Source organism: Heloderma suspectum, chromosome 2 (genome assembly GCF_057233095.1).
Source record: "Heloderma suspectum isolate Gila_16-S chromosome 2, 16-S_ref, whole genome shotgun sequence".
In the NCBI taxonomy this organism is placed as follows: domain Eukaryota; kingdom Metazoa; phylum Chordata; class Lepidosauria; order Squamata; family Helodermatidae; genus Heloderma; species Heloderma suspectum.
The window spans coordinates 111,230,510-111,248,516 of NC_139459.1; the positions used below are offsets into that span (position 1 = coordinate 111,230,510).

At 40.2% G+C, this 18,007-nt stretch overlaps 1 protein-coding gene across 11 annotated transcripts in view; it reads right to left on the reverse strand.

Annotated features, from left to right (window-relative positions):
* Positions 1-308: 308 nt before the first annotated feature.
* The window catches only part of NFIB (nuclear factor I B), a 278,915-nt gene continuing 261,216 nt past the window's right edge, over positions 309-18,007 (reverse strand). For 6 of the 11 annotated variants that reach the window (XM_084834517.1, XM_084834520.1, XM_084834526.1 and 3 more), the window contains 2 exons: positions 16,827-16,915; positions 309-2,104 (listed from right to left, as the gene is read on the reverse strand). In XM_084834517.1, the coding sequence (XP_084690643.1) occupies positions 1,975-2,104; positions 16,827-16,915 (219 nt within the window). In that variant the 3' untranslated portion in view covers positions 309-1,974. Of the gene's footprint in view, positions 2,105-3,344; positions 3,410-16,826; positions 16,916-18,007 lie in introns of all 11 variants that reach the window. The other 5 variants (XM_084834523.1, XM_084834522.1, XM_084834524.1 and 2 more) reach the window with 2 other exon arrangements.

The following is an 18,007-nucleotide window of genomic DNA, read 5'->3' on the forward strand; positions in this document are numbered from 1 at the left end:
CTTTGTAGCCCTCACCCAGCCAATGGTGCACTGCTTCACAGCTACACTGTCAAGTGTTAAAAATACTCCCCACCCACCCCAGAATATATAGATATATGTTATGTATTAAAAAAAATCCCCTGTCCATCTCTTAGTACACAAAAGGACCTCATCACACTGCAAAAACAGCAGTACCCACTTTGGTCAATTAAAACAAACGAACGAACAAACAAAAAGCATACATTAATCTTTTGTCTTTTAAATCTGTGTACTTACCTATAATAACCAATACAGCTAAAAGCACTACCTACATAGGCAAAACTTGGTATTGCATAATTCGTATAAATTTGAATCCCCTCCCCCCAATATTAATTGGAAGATGAAAAACATGAAAGATTAATAGAAAAAACACCAAAATACTGAAAATATTGCTGGTCGATTACAATTTTTAAGCGGCAACTATACACAGCCATGATATGCTTTATAAATGTGAGATAAAGTTATAACTGCTTAAAAAATCCATGATGTCACTTTTTTTCGTTTTCCCATCTGGAGTACAAAATATTTTGTCATAAAAATGGTAAAGATTTAAAATGATAATAAATGCAGCAAAACAAGTGTAGTGATGTCACTTTTTAGATTTCAAGGCAAGGCACGTTATGTGGACATTATAACTTCGTGCAAATTAGGATTACTGGATAGTTTTAATTAATTTTTTATAGAGACATAGAGGCAAAATGTATCTGCCCATGCACATTACTGTCAGTACAAGAAATCTGTCAAACAAGGCTAATTTCTGAGAGCACCATGCAAGTTTTCAGCACCCTGTCATTAGGCTTTTTTAAAGAGTGCATTTTTTAAAAATATATTTCAGTTCCCCCAACCCAACAACCTGGCAATGGCATTCCCGTTTGTAAACTGTAAGCTTTGCCCCGTGACATGGATTTACCTCTCTGCGTCTCTGATGAAGGTTTTATAGAACCTTTACTATTCTCTATGGGTTCTTGATCCAACCAGTAATTTTAAATAAATAAGATACCTCAACAGAGGCAGAAGCTAAATCAACATAAGTGCTGTGTTTCAATTAATTTCTTTTTCTCAAGTTCATGATCTGTCTTGATTTAATTAATGCCTTTTAATGCCCCCCCCCTTTAAAACTGAGGGGAAAATAAATTTGTTCGAAATACTTTTGAAATTCTTGTTTTTTAATCCCCTCAATTTAGAGTCCAAGGGCTAAAGGACTTATAACAATGATCCCCTTTAGATATAATTTTTAAAATTGCACTTGCCTCTAAGTGTTTTCCTCAGTGGGGGAAATTATTTTTTTAGTGTCTTTCTCTTTTTGTTTTTACTGTCATATGCGAAGATAACACTTCTTTTTAAACCTAAAGTAAGGCATTGCTTTATAAAATGCCTGTTTATTTAAATGACTTCCTGAAAATTTAAACTGGGTAGCACACAGGGAAAAGGTTGGGTTAAGGGCCAAAGTTAAATAAATTTGAGTTGATAACTAAAGGCTAAATTGTTTGTTTTTTCCTTAAATTTTTTTCCCCCGAAATCAGAGTGCTGAGAAAAGCTGGCTCATGGCCCTCATTCTCCTGCAGCTCTGTGGATGCCTCCTAGCCTTTGTTTTGAGAGCTAACTAGGAATAGTGATCCCATGCGTAAACAACAAGAATACTAAACCAATAAACTAGCTTATCATGCAAATATTAAGGCATCTAGAAAGTCAGTTAAAATATATTGTCAGAGACAGAACATCTATTTCCCAGTGGATTTCATAGAACAAAGGCTACTTAAGAGGAGCATCTTTCTACTCTTCAGTGAAATATCATCGACCCCTTTCTTTCTTTCTTTTTACACACCATTACAGTTTCAACCTTAAGGGAATTAGTGATTGTAAGTGCTGCAATTGCTGGTCTATGTTTCTTCTTTCTTCATTTTTTTTGTCCAGTCTTGCTTTCTTTTATAGTATTTTGTTCAGTTTCGATCTCCCTCAGTTGCTTGTTTCTGCTTGAAGGAAAGGCTCTCCAATTAGGTTCAAACCATAATTTTGGACATTTGTGGGCAGGATTGGTGTCCTGTTTGATACTTGAAAAGGGACCAAACTAGCCCAGGTACCAGGACTGTTGAGGGAAAAGAAAAGAAAGAGCAGAATAAACATTTAAAGTGTAGCAGCAAGAATGAACATTTGAATGCCACCCAACCTCATATTTTGACAATCATTCTAACCTCATTTCACAGTTAAACTTAAATATGCATATACAGTTTGCTAGAAGCGTTAATCACTCTAACAGCTCAATCCTAAAACTAGCTATGACAGTGAGTAAATGCTCTAGATGGAGCATGTATTGTTTTCCACACCAGAGTAGTTTCACAAAATCGTTTATTCTCTCTGTGCAGACTACTACATGAGTATAGCAGGCAGACAAATCAATGCTGATATTTAATTATTTACCTACTGTATGGAAGACTAAGCCTAGATAGGAAGTGATAATCTAGATCCACCTTAGCTGGTTATTATTTAGGAGTAAGGTGGTGAATGTGTTTGAGGTTTTATTTTCTCAAGATCAATAACTTTCTAGTGGCTGTACTAGGCAACAAAACACATTTTTGTGGATAAAAAATAAACTACCATTAATAACAACTTTCACATTTAGTATCTGTGTGTTGAGGAGCAGTGGGGTTTTTTTATTTTGGGGAGGGAGAAATATTCAATAAAAATAAATTGTAGTAAGTGACAAATAGGATTGTTGTTACAGCATGACTAACAAATTTAGTGTAGATGTTTATCTACACTTCTCAAACCTTATGACTGTGTTAAAAATGCACCATGCAATATATTTGTCAATATTATTTATGACAATGGAAGGATAATCTCATATGTTAACACTATGAAGATCCCACACGAATTTTATAAACCTCTGGTGAGCAGTATGTTGGTCAGAGGCCTATAAACTGAGAATTACACAATACTGGCCTTTCGGCTAGTATTACATTTGTCTTTAAAATATGGTACCAGGGGATGCAGCACCCCAAGGAAATTGTGCTTAGAACTAGCAGTAGCTGTTTTGACTAAACAAAATAATAGTTCTATCCTCGGCCCCTATGGCACCTTAAAGACTAACACACAAATGCATCTTTGCTGTTTTTGCTACAATAGTCTATTGAATGGTACCTATTGTACTTGACATGGAGATACAACCAAAAGCAACTTCTGGTTGCTTCCCACCACCAGATTTAGAACAGCTTATCTTGCAGATTGTCATCATTACAATCTGCACAACTCTCCATGGCCCTGCTGGATGCTGCTAGTGGCCGCTGGTGGAGGTGGGAAGACATACAGCATAAAGACAGGTTGCTTACCTGTAGCTGTAGCTCTTTGAGTGGTCATTTCTGTTGGCTCTGTGCAGGCGCAGAACCACGTGTGACTGCACAGAGACCACAAAAAAGAATGAGAATATTCATGCATTCAGATGATTCTCCAAGTCATCATTTGATGGACTGGAAAGAAGCCCTATCCTTATGTGTTCCCCCTTCTCCCTTTGTGAATATTGCTTAATGTATTGCTTCCTAGTCTGATCAAGACATAAACTATGTACTCAAACTATGGTTTAAATGAGGGTGGACAATCTCTGGGAGTTGGGGGTCACACTGTCCCCTGGACCGACTGAGGGGCACACCCCAGCCCACTACTGCATTTGCCACAGCAGCAAAAATTGCAGCAGTTTTGCAGGGAAACAGGGAGAAAGGTGCAGGGAGTATGCACCTTATTTCCAAGCAGAATTGCACTTATGGGAGGCTTCCAGCAGTGTGATTCTGCTTGCAAACAAGGCGCACACTCCATGCACACTTTGTTTCCCTGCAAGATTGCTGTGATTTTTCTTGCTGCTCTGGCAGCAAATTCAGTGGTGTCACCGGTAGCAGGGGAACACAAGGAAGGCCCACATATAGCCTGTTGGCCACATGTTGCTCAACCCTAGTTTAAACAAACCATAGTTTACCTGCCAACCAGGATCACAAACCAAGGTGTGGATGCAACAGCAAACTGTGATTTGATCAAACCAAAGAATAAAGCATTAAGTTATGCAAGCAAGCAATGGGGGGATGACGACAAGTGGGCACAAGATTCTTTTCCAGTCCTGCAAACTAAGATTTACAAGCCTGTCTCAAAGCAACCAATGTAAAGTTTTTCAAAAAACATTATAGGCAGGCCATATTTCACTTGCAAGGGGGAAGTTTTTTGGTTGGTATCTCATGGCATTACATATAAACCAGCTCTAAAATGATTTCACTTCTGAAATATGTCTGGGTTGTGTTCCCAAGATCAATCTATTCAATTTGTCCTGAGTTAATGCCCAGGTAATAGGTTTTCCAATAACCTGATTCTCTGAGACTGTAGAGGCAGACATACATTTCTGGATAGGATATATGAACACTCTTGTTAAAATCCATGGTTAATGAGATACATGTAAAGAACGTTGTCACTGGAAAGTATTTAGGGTGCAATCCTATGGGAGAGATGCCCAGTAGGGTGGGAAAAAAGCAGAGGCTTTTTTAGTCTCTGTTCTCTGAAAAGGCATTTTACGTTAGACAGGTCTCTCAGCCCATCTAACTCACTCACCTTGCTAGCAGTGGGGATGGGAGCTGAGAGGCCTTTGGATCTGATGGATCCACCGTCACTCCCCTCCCTGCCCTATTTCCTCCTCTCCCAATGTTGTTACGCCAGCCTCAGGAGAGGGAGCCATCATGGAGCTTTCTATGGCAGCTAGGAAGGGCTGGGGTTTGTTTGTGGAAGGAGGAGATCTACAGTCGGGATATCCTCTTTCAAGGTCAGAGCTCTCTCTTTGGCCTTGGTGGCTCTCCGCACTCAGGCCAGTCAAATTCTGGAGATTTGAGGGGAACCTGGGAGGAATTCATGCCATCAGCTCCTGAAAAGAACATCAATGGACTAAGAGGATTTCCCTGGGGCTTTGTAAGATTTGTGCGTCTTGAGGGAAGGCAGAAGTAAGGAAGACTAAGCTGAGGAGCTCCTGCCATTAGCTCCCACAGTATTATAGGCTGCAATCCTGAGTCCACTAGAGCACTCAGGGCTTTGAACACAGCAACAGCTAATAAGCTTACAAATTAAGAAGCCACTTTACCTTTGTTCATTGGCTTGCATGAGAGAGCTAGTGCAAAGTAGCCTAAGTGCCAGGGATCTAGTATGTATGATATCTTCAATTTATGTAGAGACCTGTGCATTAAGACCCTGGTAATTAACATGGTTATCCTGATGTTGGAGAAATTTCTGAATGTATAAACTGGCCCTGAAAATCTGCAAATACGTGGTGATCTGACATTAATAAACTTAAAAGTTTGAACCTGCAAACTCCTCTAACATCATGCTCCCCAATAAGAAGCATGTACAACTTCTTAGGCCTACTGCATGTTAGGCCTGCTATCCATTGTCCTTGTTTGAGCCATGCCACACATGTTTATACGTCAAAAGTTAGCAGAACTGCTATCCTCAGTACCCCATGAATTGAATACATATTCTCATTATTCTTCCCTTCACAGTGATTTGGGCCTCACACTAGGGATGGACGAAAGGGACTTACCTGGTCCCGCAGCTTGCTTCGTGGTGGGGGGGAGGCGCTTCGGTTCTCCCCCCGAAGTTCAGGCGAGGGGGGGGAGGCACCCCGCCTTGCCCGGCCGAAATTCAGGCCGGGGGGGAGGCGCCCCATCCCTCGCCGCCGAAATTCAGGCCGGGGAGGAGCACCCCGTCTACCCGGCCGCGAAAAAAAAAGTAAAGTAAAAAAAAACCAAACACACACTCGTGATAGGCTACGTAACGATTTATGTAGCCTATCACGGCTGACTTTGGAAATCTAGCCGTGATAGGCTACATAAATCGTCACGTAGCCTATCACGGGTGTTTTTGTTTTTTTTTTACTTTCCTTTTTTATTTTGCAATGGCGGCGGTGGCAGCTGATCAGAAGACCGGCCGCCGCCGCCGCCCCCGCCGAACTGCCGCCGGGACCCGCTGCCGAGAGGGACATTCGCACAAGGTAAGTCCAATCCTGGGGGGGGGTGGGGAGCCGGCGGAGAATTTCACCAACAATTTCGGGGGGCCGTATGCATTCGCATTCGGCCTCCCGGAGATTCGTGGAGAAATTCTCCGCCATCCCTACCTCACACACGTTTGTATGGGGTGTTTTGTTTTGAGAGGGAGAAACACCTATTGTTACTTTGTAGTTTCAGATATGAAGCAAAAATAATGTCTCCATTATTTGTTTTATTTAGAAAGAGAGAGTAATAAAATCAAGTAAGCTACACTTATATGCTCAGTTTTGAAATACAGTACAGAAGAGGTTAACCAAAGGCATTTAAGCTCCCAGGGTGCCAATTCCTGTTTCTCTAACACAAACCCTAGCTTGCTTCTTCTCAAACTTCTCAGAGGTTATTTTTTAAAACAGGTAATAATCACACAAGCATTTACTATTCTTCCCCCTCCCCAATTTTCTGTAACTTCTCTATATGCTTTGCACAGTAGTTCATTAGAAACTGCCTTTGCAGAAACTTCTATAAATAACAATTAGCATATGTAATTTGTTAATACATATACCTTCTTATTTGTTATTTCAATCATGTATAGTAACTTTTTGTGTTCTACGATAACCAAAGAGTTTTGTAGTGACAGCGAACACTCCGTCATTTCTCTGCATTTGCATAAACAATAAAACTGTACCATTCTCCCATAAAACTGTCATTTTTTCTTTATCCTTTTGCTAATGTAATATTATTTGTCAATTTTTCTAATAATGCCATCTGTCATACTCTATTGTGCCATTCTTTAAGTGAGATTCCTTTTAGATATTTCCATTTGCTGGCTATCAACAATATAGCTGCAGTTAGAAAACTTATAAGTGTTTTATGTAATAAATTCGCTTGCAGGAGTTTCTGCAAGTGCCAGACTGGTGGGCTTTGCTTGTCCTTCTTGGGGAAGGCAAAAGACAAGCAAAGTCAGGCAACACACCCATCTGGAGCTTATGGGAACTCCTGCAAGTGCTGGATGAGTGGGCTTCACTGATCCTCCTTCCCTATGCATGGAAGGTAAAGGACAAGAGAAGCTGAGCTTCACCTGCTCTGTGTCCTCTTCTCCACATACAGCGAAGCCAGTTCCTGGCAGATATGCCAGGAGGATCATCCTCCCGATACACCTGCCTGGTCCCATCAGGTGCATGGTCCTATCCCTTTTAACAACATGGAGTGTGAGTCTGCCCCTTTGAAATCATTTGGCACACAGAGGGCTGGGTGGAAGGATCACCTGCCCCCCACTCCCGATTCTGGTTGCCCACCCCATATCTACAATTAAGCTTCATTTTCCTCCTCATGGCATGTGTAAAGTTTCGTCCCCCGCCCTGTCCTGCTTGGGCCATGAATGTAGCCTAAACAGAAGTAATGAAAACTATTTAACACCATTTCATGGGAACGCAATCCTGATGAGAATGGATGCCAGAGTACCAAAGTGAATTTAAATTTGGCATTTATATGATTGAGGGAGCAGTTCTGGGGACAAAATTAGAGAGACTGCTCACTTGTTCCTTACATGCTTTTTCATTTTGTTTTGAGGGTAGGGGTGTGTTCATATATCCCTCCCCTCAAAAAGCTGGAGAAGGTACAGCCAGAGAAAGGAATGGCAACCATTTAATAGTGGGACAATGTTTTCAGACATGATATTCATCTAAAAGTTTAACTTTGGTCCAATCTTAGTCCTGTCCATGTTCCCCCTTCAAGGATTGCTGCTGTGAGGAAAGTTGAAATTAGATTGTAAAGTGAAACTATAAATTACGAAGATCTGAAAGTGGCAAACATGACATGGGGATGCAATTTTTGATGGCAGTGTTGTGCATATGTTGTAGTTTGGCTACTGGAAAAATTCAGGAGTGTAGTAAGATGCTGGATATGGACCTGTATAAACCACAGTATTACAGGCTGCAATCCTGAGTCCACTAGAGCACTGAGGGCTTTGAACACAGCAACAGCTAATATGCTTACAAATTAAAAGGTAAAAGGTAAAGGTGTCCCCAACCAGTCGTGTCCGACTCTAGGGTGCGGTGCTCATCCCCGTTTCTAAGCCGAAGAGCCAGCGCTGTCTGAAGACGCTTCCGTGGTCATGTGGCCGGCATGACTGAACACCGAGGTGCACAGAACGCTGTTACCTTTCCCGCCGAGGCGGTACCTATATATCTACTTGCAATTTCTTGCTTTCGAACTGCTAGGTTGGCAGAAGCTGGGACTGAAGACGGGAGCTCACTCTGTCATGCAGCACTCGGGTCTCGACCTGTTGACCTGCCGACCTTCCAGTCTGCAGTTTAGCGTCTTAACCACTAAGCCACCGCGGCCCCTAAAAATTAAGAAGCCACTTTACCTTTGTTCATTGGCTTGCATGAGAGAGCTAGTGCAAAGTAGCCTAAGTGCCAGGGATCTAGTATGTATGATATCTTCAATTTATGTAGAGACCTGTGCATTAAGACCCTGGTAATTAACATGGTTATCCTGATGTTGGAGAAATTTCTGAATGTATAAACTGGCCCTGAAAATCTGCAAATACGTGGTGATCTGACATTAATAAACTTAAAAGTTTGAACCTGCAAACTCCTCTAACATCATGCTCCCCAATAAGAAGCATGTACAACTTCTTAGGCCTACTGCATGTTAGGCCTGCTATCCATTGTCCTTGTTTGAGCCATGCCACACATGTTTATACGTCAAAAGTTAGCAGAACTGCTATCCTCAGTACCCCATGAATTGAATCCATATTCTCATTATTCTTCCCTTCACAGTGATTTGGGCCTCACACATGTTTGTTTGGGGTGTTTTGTTTTGAGAGGGAGAAACACCTATTGTTACTTTGTAGTTTCAGATATGAAGCAAAAATAATGTCTCCATTATTTGTTTTATTTAGAAAGCGAGAGTAATAAAATCAAGTAAGCTACACTTATATGTGCAGTTTTGAAATACAGTACAGAAGAGGTTAACCAAAGGCATTTAAGCTCCCAGGGTGCCAATTCCTGTTTCTCTAACACAAACCCTAACTTGCTTCTTCTCAAACTTCTCAGAGGTTATTTTTTAAAACAGGTAATAATCACACAAGCATTTACTATTCTTCCCCCTCCCCAATTTTCTGTAACTTCTCTATATGCTTTGCACAGTAGTTCATTAGAAACTGCCTTTGCAGAAACTTCTATAAATAACAATTAGCATTGTATTTATTTGGTTTAATAAACATTATGCTGAATACCCATTGAAAAGATGGTTCACAAACTAAAAGAAGTAGTTTTATGGTTGGGGAAGAGACAATGTAAAATGAAATTAAATGGTGATGTTCTGGAATCACCAGAATAATGGTGCACTTTCCAACTGGGAGTTTTTGCTTTTTTAAAATTTCTTCCTTCTTCCTCCAAAACACTGCCAAAGTCATCTGACAGGAAACATAAGATTAGGTTTATCCTACCTAAGTGAATAAAAGAGTGCTCAGAACAAGCAACTGGTTTACTGCAGATTGAGAACTTTTCAAATCCTGCTGGAATCTGTAGTGCAACTGTCAAAATATAGCTGGAAAAGTTGTTTTCTTTTTAACATTTTGTCTGTAGATCCCTCCTTTTTGGTCACATTGTAGTTTCTGCTTCTTCTTCCATAAAGGTTAACTTAAAGCTCCAAACATAATCATGTGGAAAATGGACATTATTGATTCCTATGGTCCATTGTTTCCCCATTCTAAGTCCCTGAAGTTCAAGTTCAATCTGGAATTACATCATGTCTGGTTTCTCCTGGTTACCAGACGGCTTGAGACGTGACCACAGCTACAGAAAAAACAAACAGCCTTCTTCACGCTTCGGCTCCCCTATCGATTCAAACAAACTTTTTTTCTCCCTCTCAAGTATGCTTCAAGTATGGAGCATGGTTAATTTAGAGATTAAGTTCCAAATTAGATTATCTAATGGCATCTTAATGGATTGCTGACCCATTTCCTGTGGGATGGCAGCATGCAAGTCTGGCTGGAATACAATTAATTTCTTAGGAAGTGTTCGGAAGATGTTTGCTTAGATGGAAAGGAAACATAATTCTCCACACATCTTTCTTTATTAGAGAGTTGGGTGAAACTATAACAAAGATAGTGACAAACTGATAAAAGCCAGAAATCCTTCCAGCTTCCCCACACTGCTAATGATTTTATCAGCCATGTTTTCATTTCATTGTTCTTATTTGTAAAAGTGGTTTGTATTTTTATCCCAAGCTAATATATAACATGGAAAGTAACCCCTCTAACTGCAGTATTTATTGTCCAAAATGCAAACTTTTTTTTAAAAAAAGCTATAAAGTTATTTGATATTGACTTGATTCTTTGAAAGTCTGCATGTTTGTTAGAATATGAAAACTATAAGGCTGTTCTCACATAAAAAGTGGTTCCCAGCCTCCCTTCCCCCACAAACCAAAGCTTACTCCATTCCATCGCCTTATCAGCATTATCATCACAGCCCTTCAGAGGGGCTGGGGGCAAAGAATGCTGCTCTATAACATTTTGAACACCCCTACGGCTAAAGCTGAAAAGGAAATTCAGCACTCTGAGAATAAGGCTCTCCTCAGGAGCTCTAAGAACAAACCAGCTGTTGTACTGTACTTCTGTGTCAAGATAACAAAGTGAAAGCAGGAAATGCTAGCCTAATGCCCGGGCGCAGCAAAAGTAATGTTAAATTAGCAGTTAACCCTTCAAAACAGCATTGAAAGGGTTTGCTTTTTAAAATATAAATTACGGTACCTGACAATGAATGCCTTACCACTGTTACAGTTTTTGAAAGACTTGGAAGAAAACCCCAAATGTTCAAAACTACTAACTTCCCAACCCTTTCACAGTCTGGCCCTACTCAGATGTCACAATAGCAGCATAGGAGTGGCTTAAAAATCAAACTTCATGGATGCAGGTCCACACTGGAACCTTCTTGTATAAAACTGTTTCTCCATGTGGTTCAGATTATTTGAACAAGGCCATACATGCCCCCTTGTTGAGGCACTGCTGGGTATTTAACTGGATTTTAACTCAGTTTTGGTTTTAATTTTGTTCTGTTCGACATTTAGCTTGTGAGACACAAAATGTTCGGCAATTAGTAATATTACAGTAATTCCTGTGGTTTTTTCAGATGAAGACATTTTTCTGTTCTGAACTGAAACAGAATCAGGTTTGCACATTGTCAAAAAGAAATGAGAATAGCCCTTACCTTATGCATCCTGTTCTTCACTAAATGTTTTTAAAAGTCTTATACTTCTTGTGGTGTCCAAACAAACCCCCTCATGAGTTCACTGAATATGTGTGAGGAGGTTTGTTTGAACATCCCTTAAATGTCCTCTGCACCTGGATGGAAATGATGCCCAGGTAAGGGGTTTTCAGTTGTGGATGGCATGAATTCTTTGTTGTTTTTTTCTTGGGGAGTGATTGTATTTCAAATATTAGCAGAAATTGTTTACAATTATAGGACAGAACATGTAAAAACACGTTAGATACATTTGCCATTTTTGCATATAGAAAATCTTTGTCTAAAACTGAGTGCTTTCTCTGGTACTGAAATCTTCCCTTAAGGGAAACTGAAGGGAAAAGGGCTGCAAGCTTTCCTGCACTGCATCTGCAGATTGCATCTGCAGGATATGATGATATGGCAATGATTCAAGGTGCTATGCCCAACCCACACTGCAGAGATCATAAAGTTATGAGTATCAAGATGGAAGCAGAAAACAGTGTAGCCAAAGCTCATTGGGAAGCAGGTAGCTACAAGCTCAAAGCACAAATGTTCTAGAATTATATGACTCTCAGAGGCAACCATTATACTTATTACATCAAGTTAGAGCTAATATTCCATGCAATGCTTCCCACAAACATAAAGACTAGGGTCAATAGCTGCCACTAAGAGAGCAACTTCCTGACCACTGTGATGAACGAATAAACATACACAGGATTTTGCACACTTCAGCTCCCTCATGAAGAACAATTCTACTTCCGCTCAACTCTTCACTTAATGTACAAAGAAAAAATTGCATCCCCAAAGCTTATTTCCCACCCATTGAGGAAATTCTATGGGGTCCCCAAATCACTCCCCCATCCCCAGAAGACAAGCAGCTTGAAGAGGGTAATTTTGATCTGGAAAATGACCAGGAAGGAAAGGGTTAAAGTAGCCTCATCTGTCCTGTCTTTCCACCATTTGGACTGCCAGTCTGCCAACAAGGCTGCTTTTGTTTGTTTTTTCAAAAAATAACCAAGGTGGAAAGTAAGTCAGAACTCTATGTAATGCTACTTTATCGCCTAGTCACTTTTGATCCTGGCTCTACTTAGATCCCTGAGAACCACAAAGTACTTGGGCGGGTTGTACACACAACTGCTTTCCCAACTTTGATCTAGCCAATAGTTCAGGGGTGGGCAACTTTTGACCCTCCAAAGGTTTTGGTCTACAACCCCCTCCATTGATCACACTGGCTAGGGCTGATGGGAGTTGTAGGTCAAAACCTCTGGAGGGCCACAAGTTGCCCACCCCTGCTCTAGTTTATCACATATTTGTGGTCCTGTCTTGCCTGGATTTGAATCTGAATAGGATTCTGATCCTACCAAAGTGTTGCCTTGGTACTATTAATGTTTTAATGTTTTTGACATGAAAATTATAGCACATTTTGAGACATTTAGTCCAGAACTATGTATCATAAAGGGGATTACATAATTTGCAGAACACCTGGAGAATAAAAATAGCATATCAACATCAAACTGAAATAAGGATCAAAGTGGACTACTGTAGGGCCAAGTCCTAGATTGGCTCTCTTCAACATCTTTTACCTTGGATGAAAGCTTGGGCAGTATTATTATCAAATTTACAGATCATACACAATTGGAAGGAACTGGGAGCACTTTAGGATAGGTGAAAAAACAGTGCAACTGAGGACTGGACTTAAAATGATAAATTTTAAAATTAGTCATCAGTATGGCACCATGGTATAAAAAGTGCCATTTTAGTCCTGTTTATGAATGATCGTATACAAGATTCAGGGACTAATAAAACTGTGTTGATAACATCTACATTTTTGCACAGTTATAGGCACCACAGTGCAGTTAGGATATTGACAAATTGGAAAGGAGCAAGAGCAGGAGAATAAAAGGACTAGAAGGCAAATTATATGGGGAAAGTTGACAGAATATTTAACCTAGAAAAAACAAGATTAAGGGAGCAATCCTTTCTAGATAGACGGCCGCCTCTGAACTCGGAGGCGACCGCCTATCCAAAGCAAGGCAGGGGAAGCACAGGGGGATCGTTCCCTCCGCGCCTCTCCTGCCCTGCTATTTCTGCTAGACAGCCGATTTCAGTTGTCTAGCTGCGTGGGGGCCAAGTGGGAGAGAAGGCTGCTGTATGACACATAGGATGTGTCATACATGCAGATCTGCTCTCCTGGCCCTGGAACGCCCCCAGTCCCACCCCTTTTCAGCCACTCCGCGCTTCTCTTCCGGGGCTTCTTCACGCTGCCTGCAAGGCAGCGCGGACATGGGGGGAGGTCGGTTTTCCGAGAACCAACCTCGGAGCAAGGTCGGTTCCTGGAAAACAGCATATCCTATGGCCATCCTATGCTTCCTCTGGGCGCAATCCTATGGCTTCTAGACAGTGGCTAGATGGTCTTAGGATTTTTTGGTTTTCGGGAATTGACCTTGGAGCCCGCAGAAACCTGCCTCCCCGCCCCTCACCCTTGTAGGTGGAGCAGTTCGTCCCCCGCTCTGTGCTCAGAAAAAGCAGTGTGGAATGGGGGGAGTTCCTGGGGGCGGGGGCAGTGGAAGTGCTGGTACGACGCTTCCTATACGCCATCTGGCCTCCTCCCACCCCCATTCCAAGCTGCCCTGTCTAGACAGTCAAAAATGGTCATCTAGCCACAAATGCAGGGTGGCCAGACCACAGAGGAGAAGATCCCCTCTGTGCTCCACCCGCCCTGCATTGGATAGTCAGCTGCTTCCATGTTTGGAGGTGGCCAAATATCCCCATAGGATTAAGCCCTCCAGGAGGAAAAGTCAACTGTTCAAATATTTGAAGATAATGAAACAAGTAACAGAGAAAAACTGTTAATCCTTTCTGGTCAAGATAGGACAGAAAACCCACGTAAATAATGTACATGTTAAATGTTAGGAGGGAACACCTGAACTATCAGAGCAATTCAAAAATAAGTTGTGAAACGTTCTTCCTTAGAGAGGTTTCACTACAAAACTGTGCATGAGTCAACAATTCTTCAAGACAGGCTATTGAACTACATAACCCCATGGGCTTCATTCTATATCTAGGTTTAGATATAAAACCAACAAACCTCTATTTATACAACATTGCTTGTTATAAAGAACACTGCCGGCGATCATAACAACACATCACACAGATTCTAGCCACAGAACCCCTTGAAACTGGTGATAATTTCAAAGATTATATAAGAAAAAAAAAATCCCTCGCTTACAGTACCTCACTTTTATTTGCGCAGTACTATGCATTCTTCTCCCAGTAGAGAAGAATGCATAGTATTCTTGCTCCCAGCCATTCTTGCTCCCAGCCATTCACAACGTATGGCTGTGAGAGCTGGACTATAAGGAAGGCTGAGCACCGAAGAATCGATGCTTTGGAACTGTGCTGCTGGAGAAGACTCTTACAAGTCCCCTGGACTGCAAGGAGGTCAAATCAGTCCATCCTAAAGGAAATCAACCCTGACTGCTCATTGGAAGGACAGATACTGAAACTGAAGCTCAAATATTTTGGCCACCTAATGAGAAGAGAAAACTCTCTGGAAAAGACCCTGATGCTGGGAAGGATTGAAGGCAAAAGGCGAAGGGGACGGCAGAGGAGGAGATGGCTAGATAGCATCACCGATGCAATGAATATGAACTTGAGCACACTCCGGGAGAGAGCGGAGGACAGGAAGGCCTGGCGTGCTATGGTCCATGGGGTCACAAAGAGTTGGACACAACTTAACAACTGAACAACAACATGCATTCTTCACAGGTATATGGAGGGAATGGTCTATCACAAAAGGTATGCTTCTACAGGATTATGACGTTTCCTTCACATTTAGGCCAAACTACACATTATGCACATCATGTGTAATTTTTCTCTGACACTTTTTCCCTACAAAAAGCAGCTACAGGGAAGAGGAAGAGTGTGTGGGGAGGAGATGCTTAATTGCTTCCCTGTTGCCTGTTTTTCTGCTCAAAATCTCCTGCTACAAGCTGTGTTCTGTCTATAACTTTTCCTTCATGTGGAGAAAAGTAAGTGTGTGTGTGTGTGTGTGTGTGTGTGTGAGAGAGAGAGAGAGAGAGAGATTTTGAGTGCACCCTGCCCCCCAACAAATAACCCTAAAGATTTAAGCAGCTTCCCTCTCCTGCCTTCAAGACTACAACCTTTTGTGGCTTTTGTTGTTGTTGTTTAAAAACATTCAAGGAAAAGGTAGACATGATTATGCATAAATGTGCAGTTTGGCTCTTATAACCTAAAAGGAATGATAAGAATCCTCTTATTACGTTAAATCATGAGTTCTGTATTAATCTCAGCAGTTAAATAAGGTCATTTGCAGAATAAATGCTCTATGACTGTACAGTCCCTCTCAGTATTACTACTATGCATGTTATTGAACAATTAAAGAGAACCTAAATAAGCTGTTTTGTACCATCTGATCTCTTGAGGTGGAAAGCTATATATTAACAAGTTTCTCCAACAAAAACTTTACAATTCTTACAAACCACATATGGCAGTTGAAACAAGCCAATCCTTTTTGGCCTATAACAATGTTATTTTATTACTTCACTAGAATATTCAGGAGGAAATTGTGATATAGATAATATTTACAATGTTTACTTCTGTTTCATGTCAAACTTTGCAATTACGACTATTACAAGGCCACCTGTTAAAATGGGCCTTTTCAATGATCAATAGACTATCACTGCAGATCATTGGGTTGAATCTAGAGAAGCCTGAGAGTTTCATTTGCCAATGGGCCTTTCCCACTCCTCCCCACTGCTGTAGTCCCTGGGACCCCAGAAAACATGTTCTTGAGGGTTGGGTATCCCTCTGGAGAAGGAGGGAAAGAAAGAAAGAAAGAAAGAAAGAAAGAAAGAAAGAAAGAAAGAAAGAAAGAAAGAAAGTCTTTAAAATCCTAATAAAATCAAGTGAGATGCAATTTTGCAAGAAAAGGGTCAAGACAACTGATTTTTCTCACAGTTAGAGTTAACGTAGCTATATGCCTCAACTAACAGAGTTACAAATTTTATATCTATCCAGTATATCTCAAAGTAGTTTCATCCTACCTGCTAAGAAGACTTTTTAATGAAAGGGAATGCTTGTAAATTGTACTTTAGTTTAAGATGTGTGGCTTTTATCTTACCTCAGTGAACATATTAATGTTCTAAATTCATACCAACCGGTCCTACTGGATTCTTCAAATTGATTTGAAGAACCAATGGATAATATACATATACATTTCCCCAAATTAGACACTTCCCATACTTGTCACTTGTTTGTTTAAAAAAATATATTGTTTCTTTATATAAACTTGTAAGCTTCAAAATATGTAGCTTTAAATGTTTAGCACTTTTTCTTTCTCAAAGTTCCACAAGCTTTATACTCAACAGCAAACATTTGGTATCCCACATGCTAAACTGATTCATTTCTGTTAACCTAAAATGTATAATTCAAGAGACGCTACAGAGATACGTTGTAGTTAAGGTTTTGACAAATATATTCCTGGAGGCCAACTAAAACAGATAATGAAGAACCCAAGAGACTTTAGGTTTGGAAATAATTAAAATTTTACCTTTGCCAAGTAATTCCCAATGTATCCTCATTGGCACTGGGGTATAAATGCCTGCCGTTTTGATTCATGGTCCAGTCACAAATCCTCAGCTGTCAATTGAAACCTAGCAGTCAGATATGGATCGAGCAGTACTACAGTTTTTAGTATTTAAATGAATGCATGCAAACTAGCACTTTACATGGCACAAACCTTACATCCCCAAGTAGTAGTAGTAGTAGTAGTAGTAGTGTAAAAACAAAAACAATTTTAAAAATAAAATCTGAACCCTTATTGTGCAAAATCAAACCCTACTTTTTCTCACATTAAGAAAATGCTACTTGGATGTGCTTCTCTATTAATAAAAGAGTAACTGGTATTTCGCAATCAATTATATTATAAACTCAGCTGGTGGGGAAAGAAATGTTAATGTTCAATAGTGAAATTTTTAAAAGAAAGAAAATAAAACACTTAAAATTATTCAATGTACTAGATAAAAGACAAAAAATAATATCTTGAAAGCATGCATTTGGTGGTAAATAGATGGCATGCAATTTATAAGAAAGAGGATCAAAAAATACATAATGACCTTATCTTACTTTTCAAGAAGGATGGAGGCATTTGTAACAGAGGGTGATTAATTTAGTGTTACTCAATATGGCATCACTTAACATGCAGTGGTAAAATAATCTAATCTAGTTCTAGACTCACAATAATAGCATTTTTAAAAACTTTTTAAATACAGTGAGGAATGCATTACATGTAAGCTGAAACAAATTCTCCCCAGATCAGCAAATCAGTAGTAGTGCTCTTCACAAAATTATTCATGTAACCCTATACAGCCGTTTGTCTAGCAGCTGCCCTACAGTGCTTGCAGATTTCCTGAAAAGATAGAGTGATTATTTTTATGTTTGAGAAAATAAGCCTCATCTAGCCTTGTGAAAAAAACATAGGGAAAGTATGATTTTAATCTCTGCACACCCATGCTATAAATGACTCTAGCATACACCATGCATCATATGGCACTTTGAATTAAATAAGATAACCTGATAACTGTGATTAATTGTATATAAATGCCCTTTCTTTTTTCCCCCATGAAAAACTTTAAGTGCCTCTAAAAAAATCCATGTTATAACTAAGGCAATGACTTTCACAGCAGTTCAATTTATTACAGTCCTTTCCTGAGAAACACATATGCTGAGGAC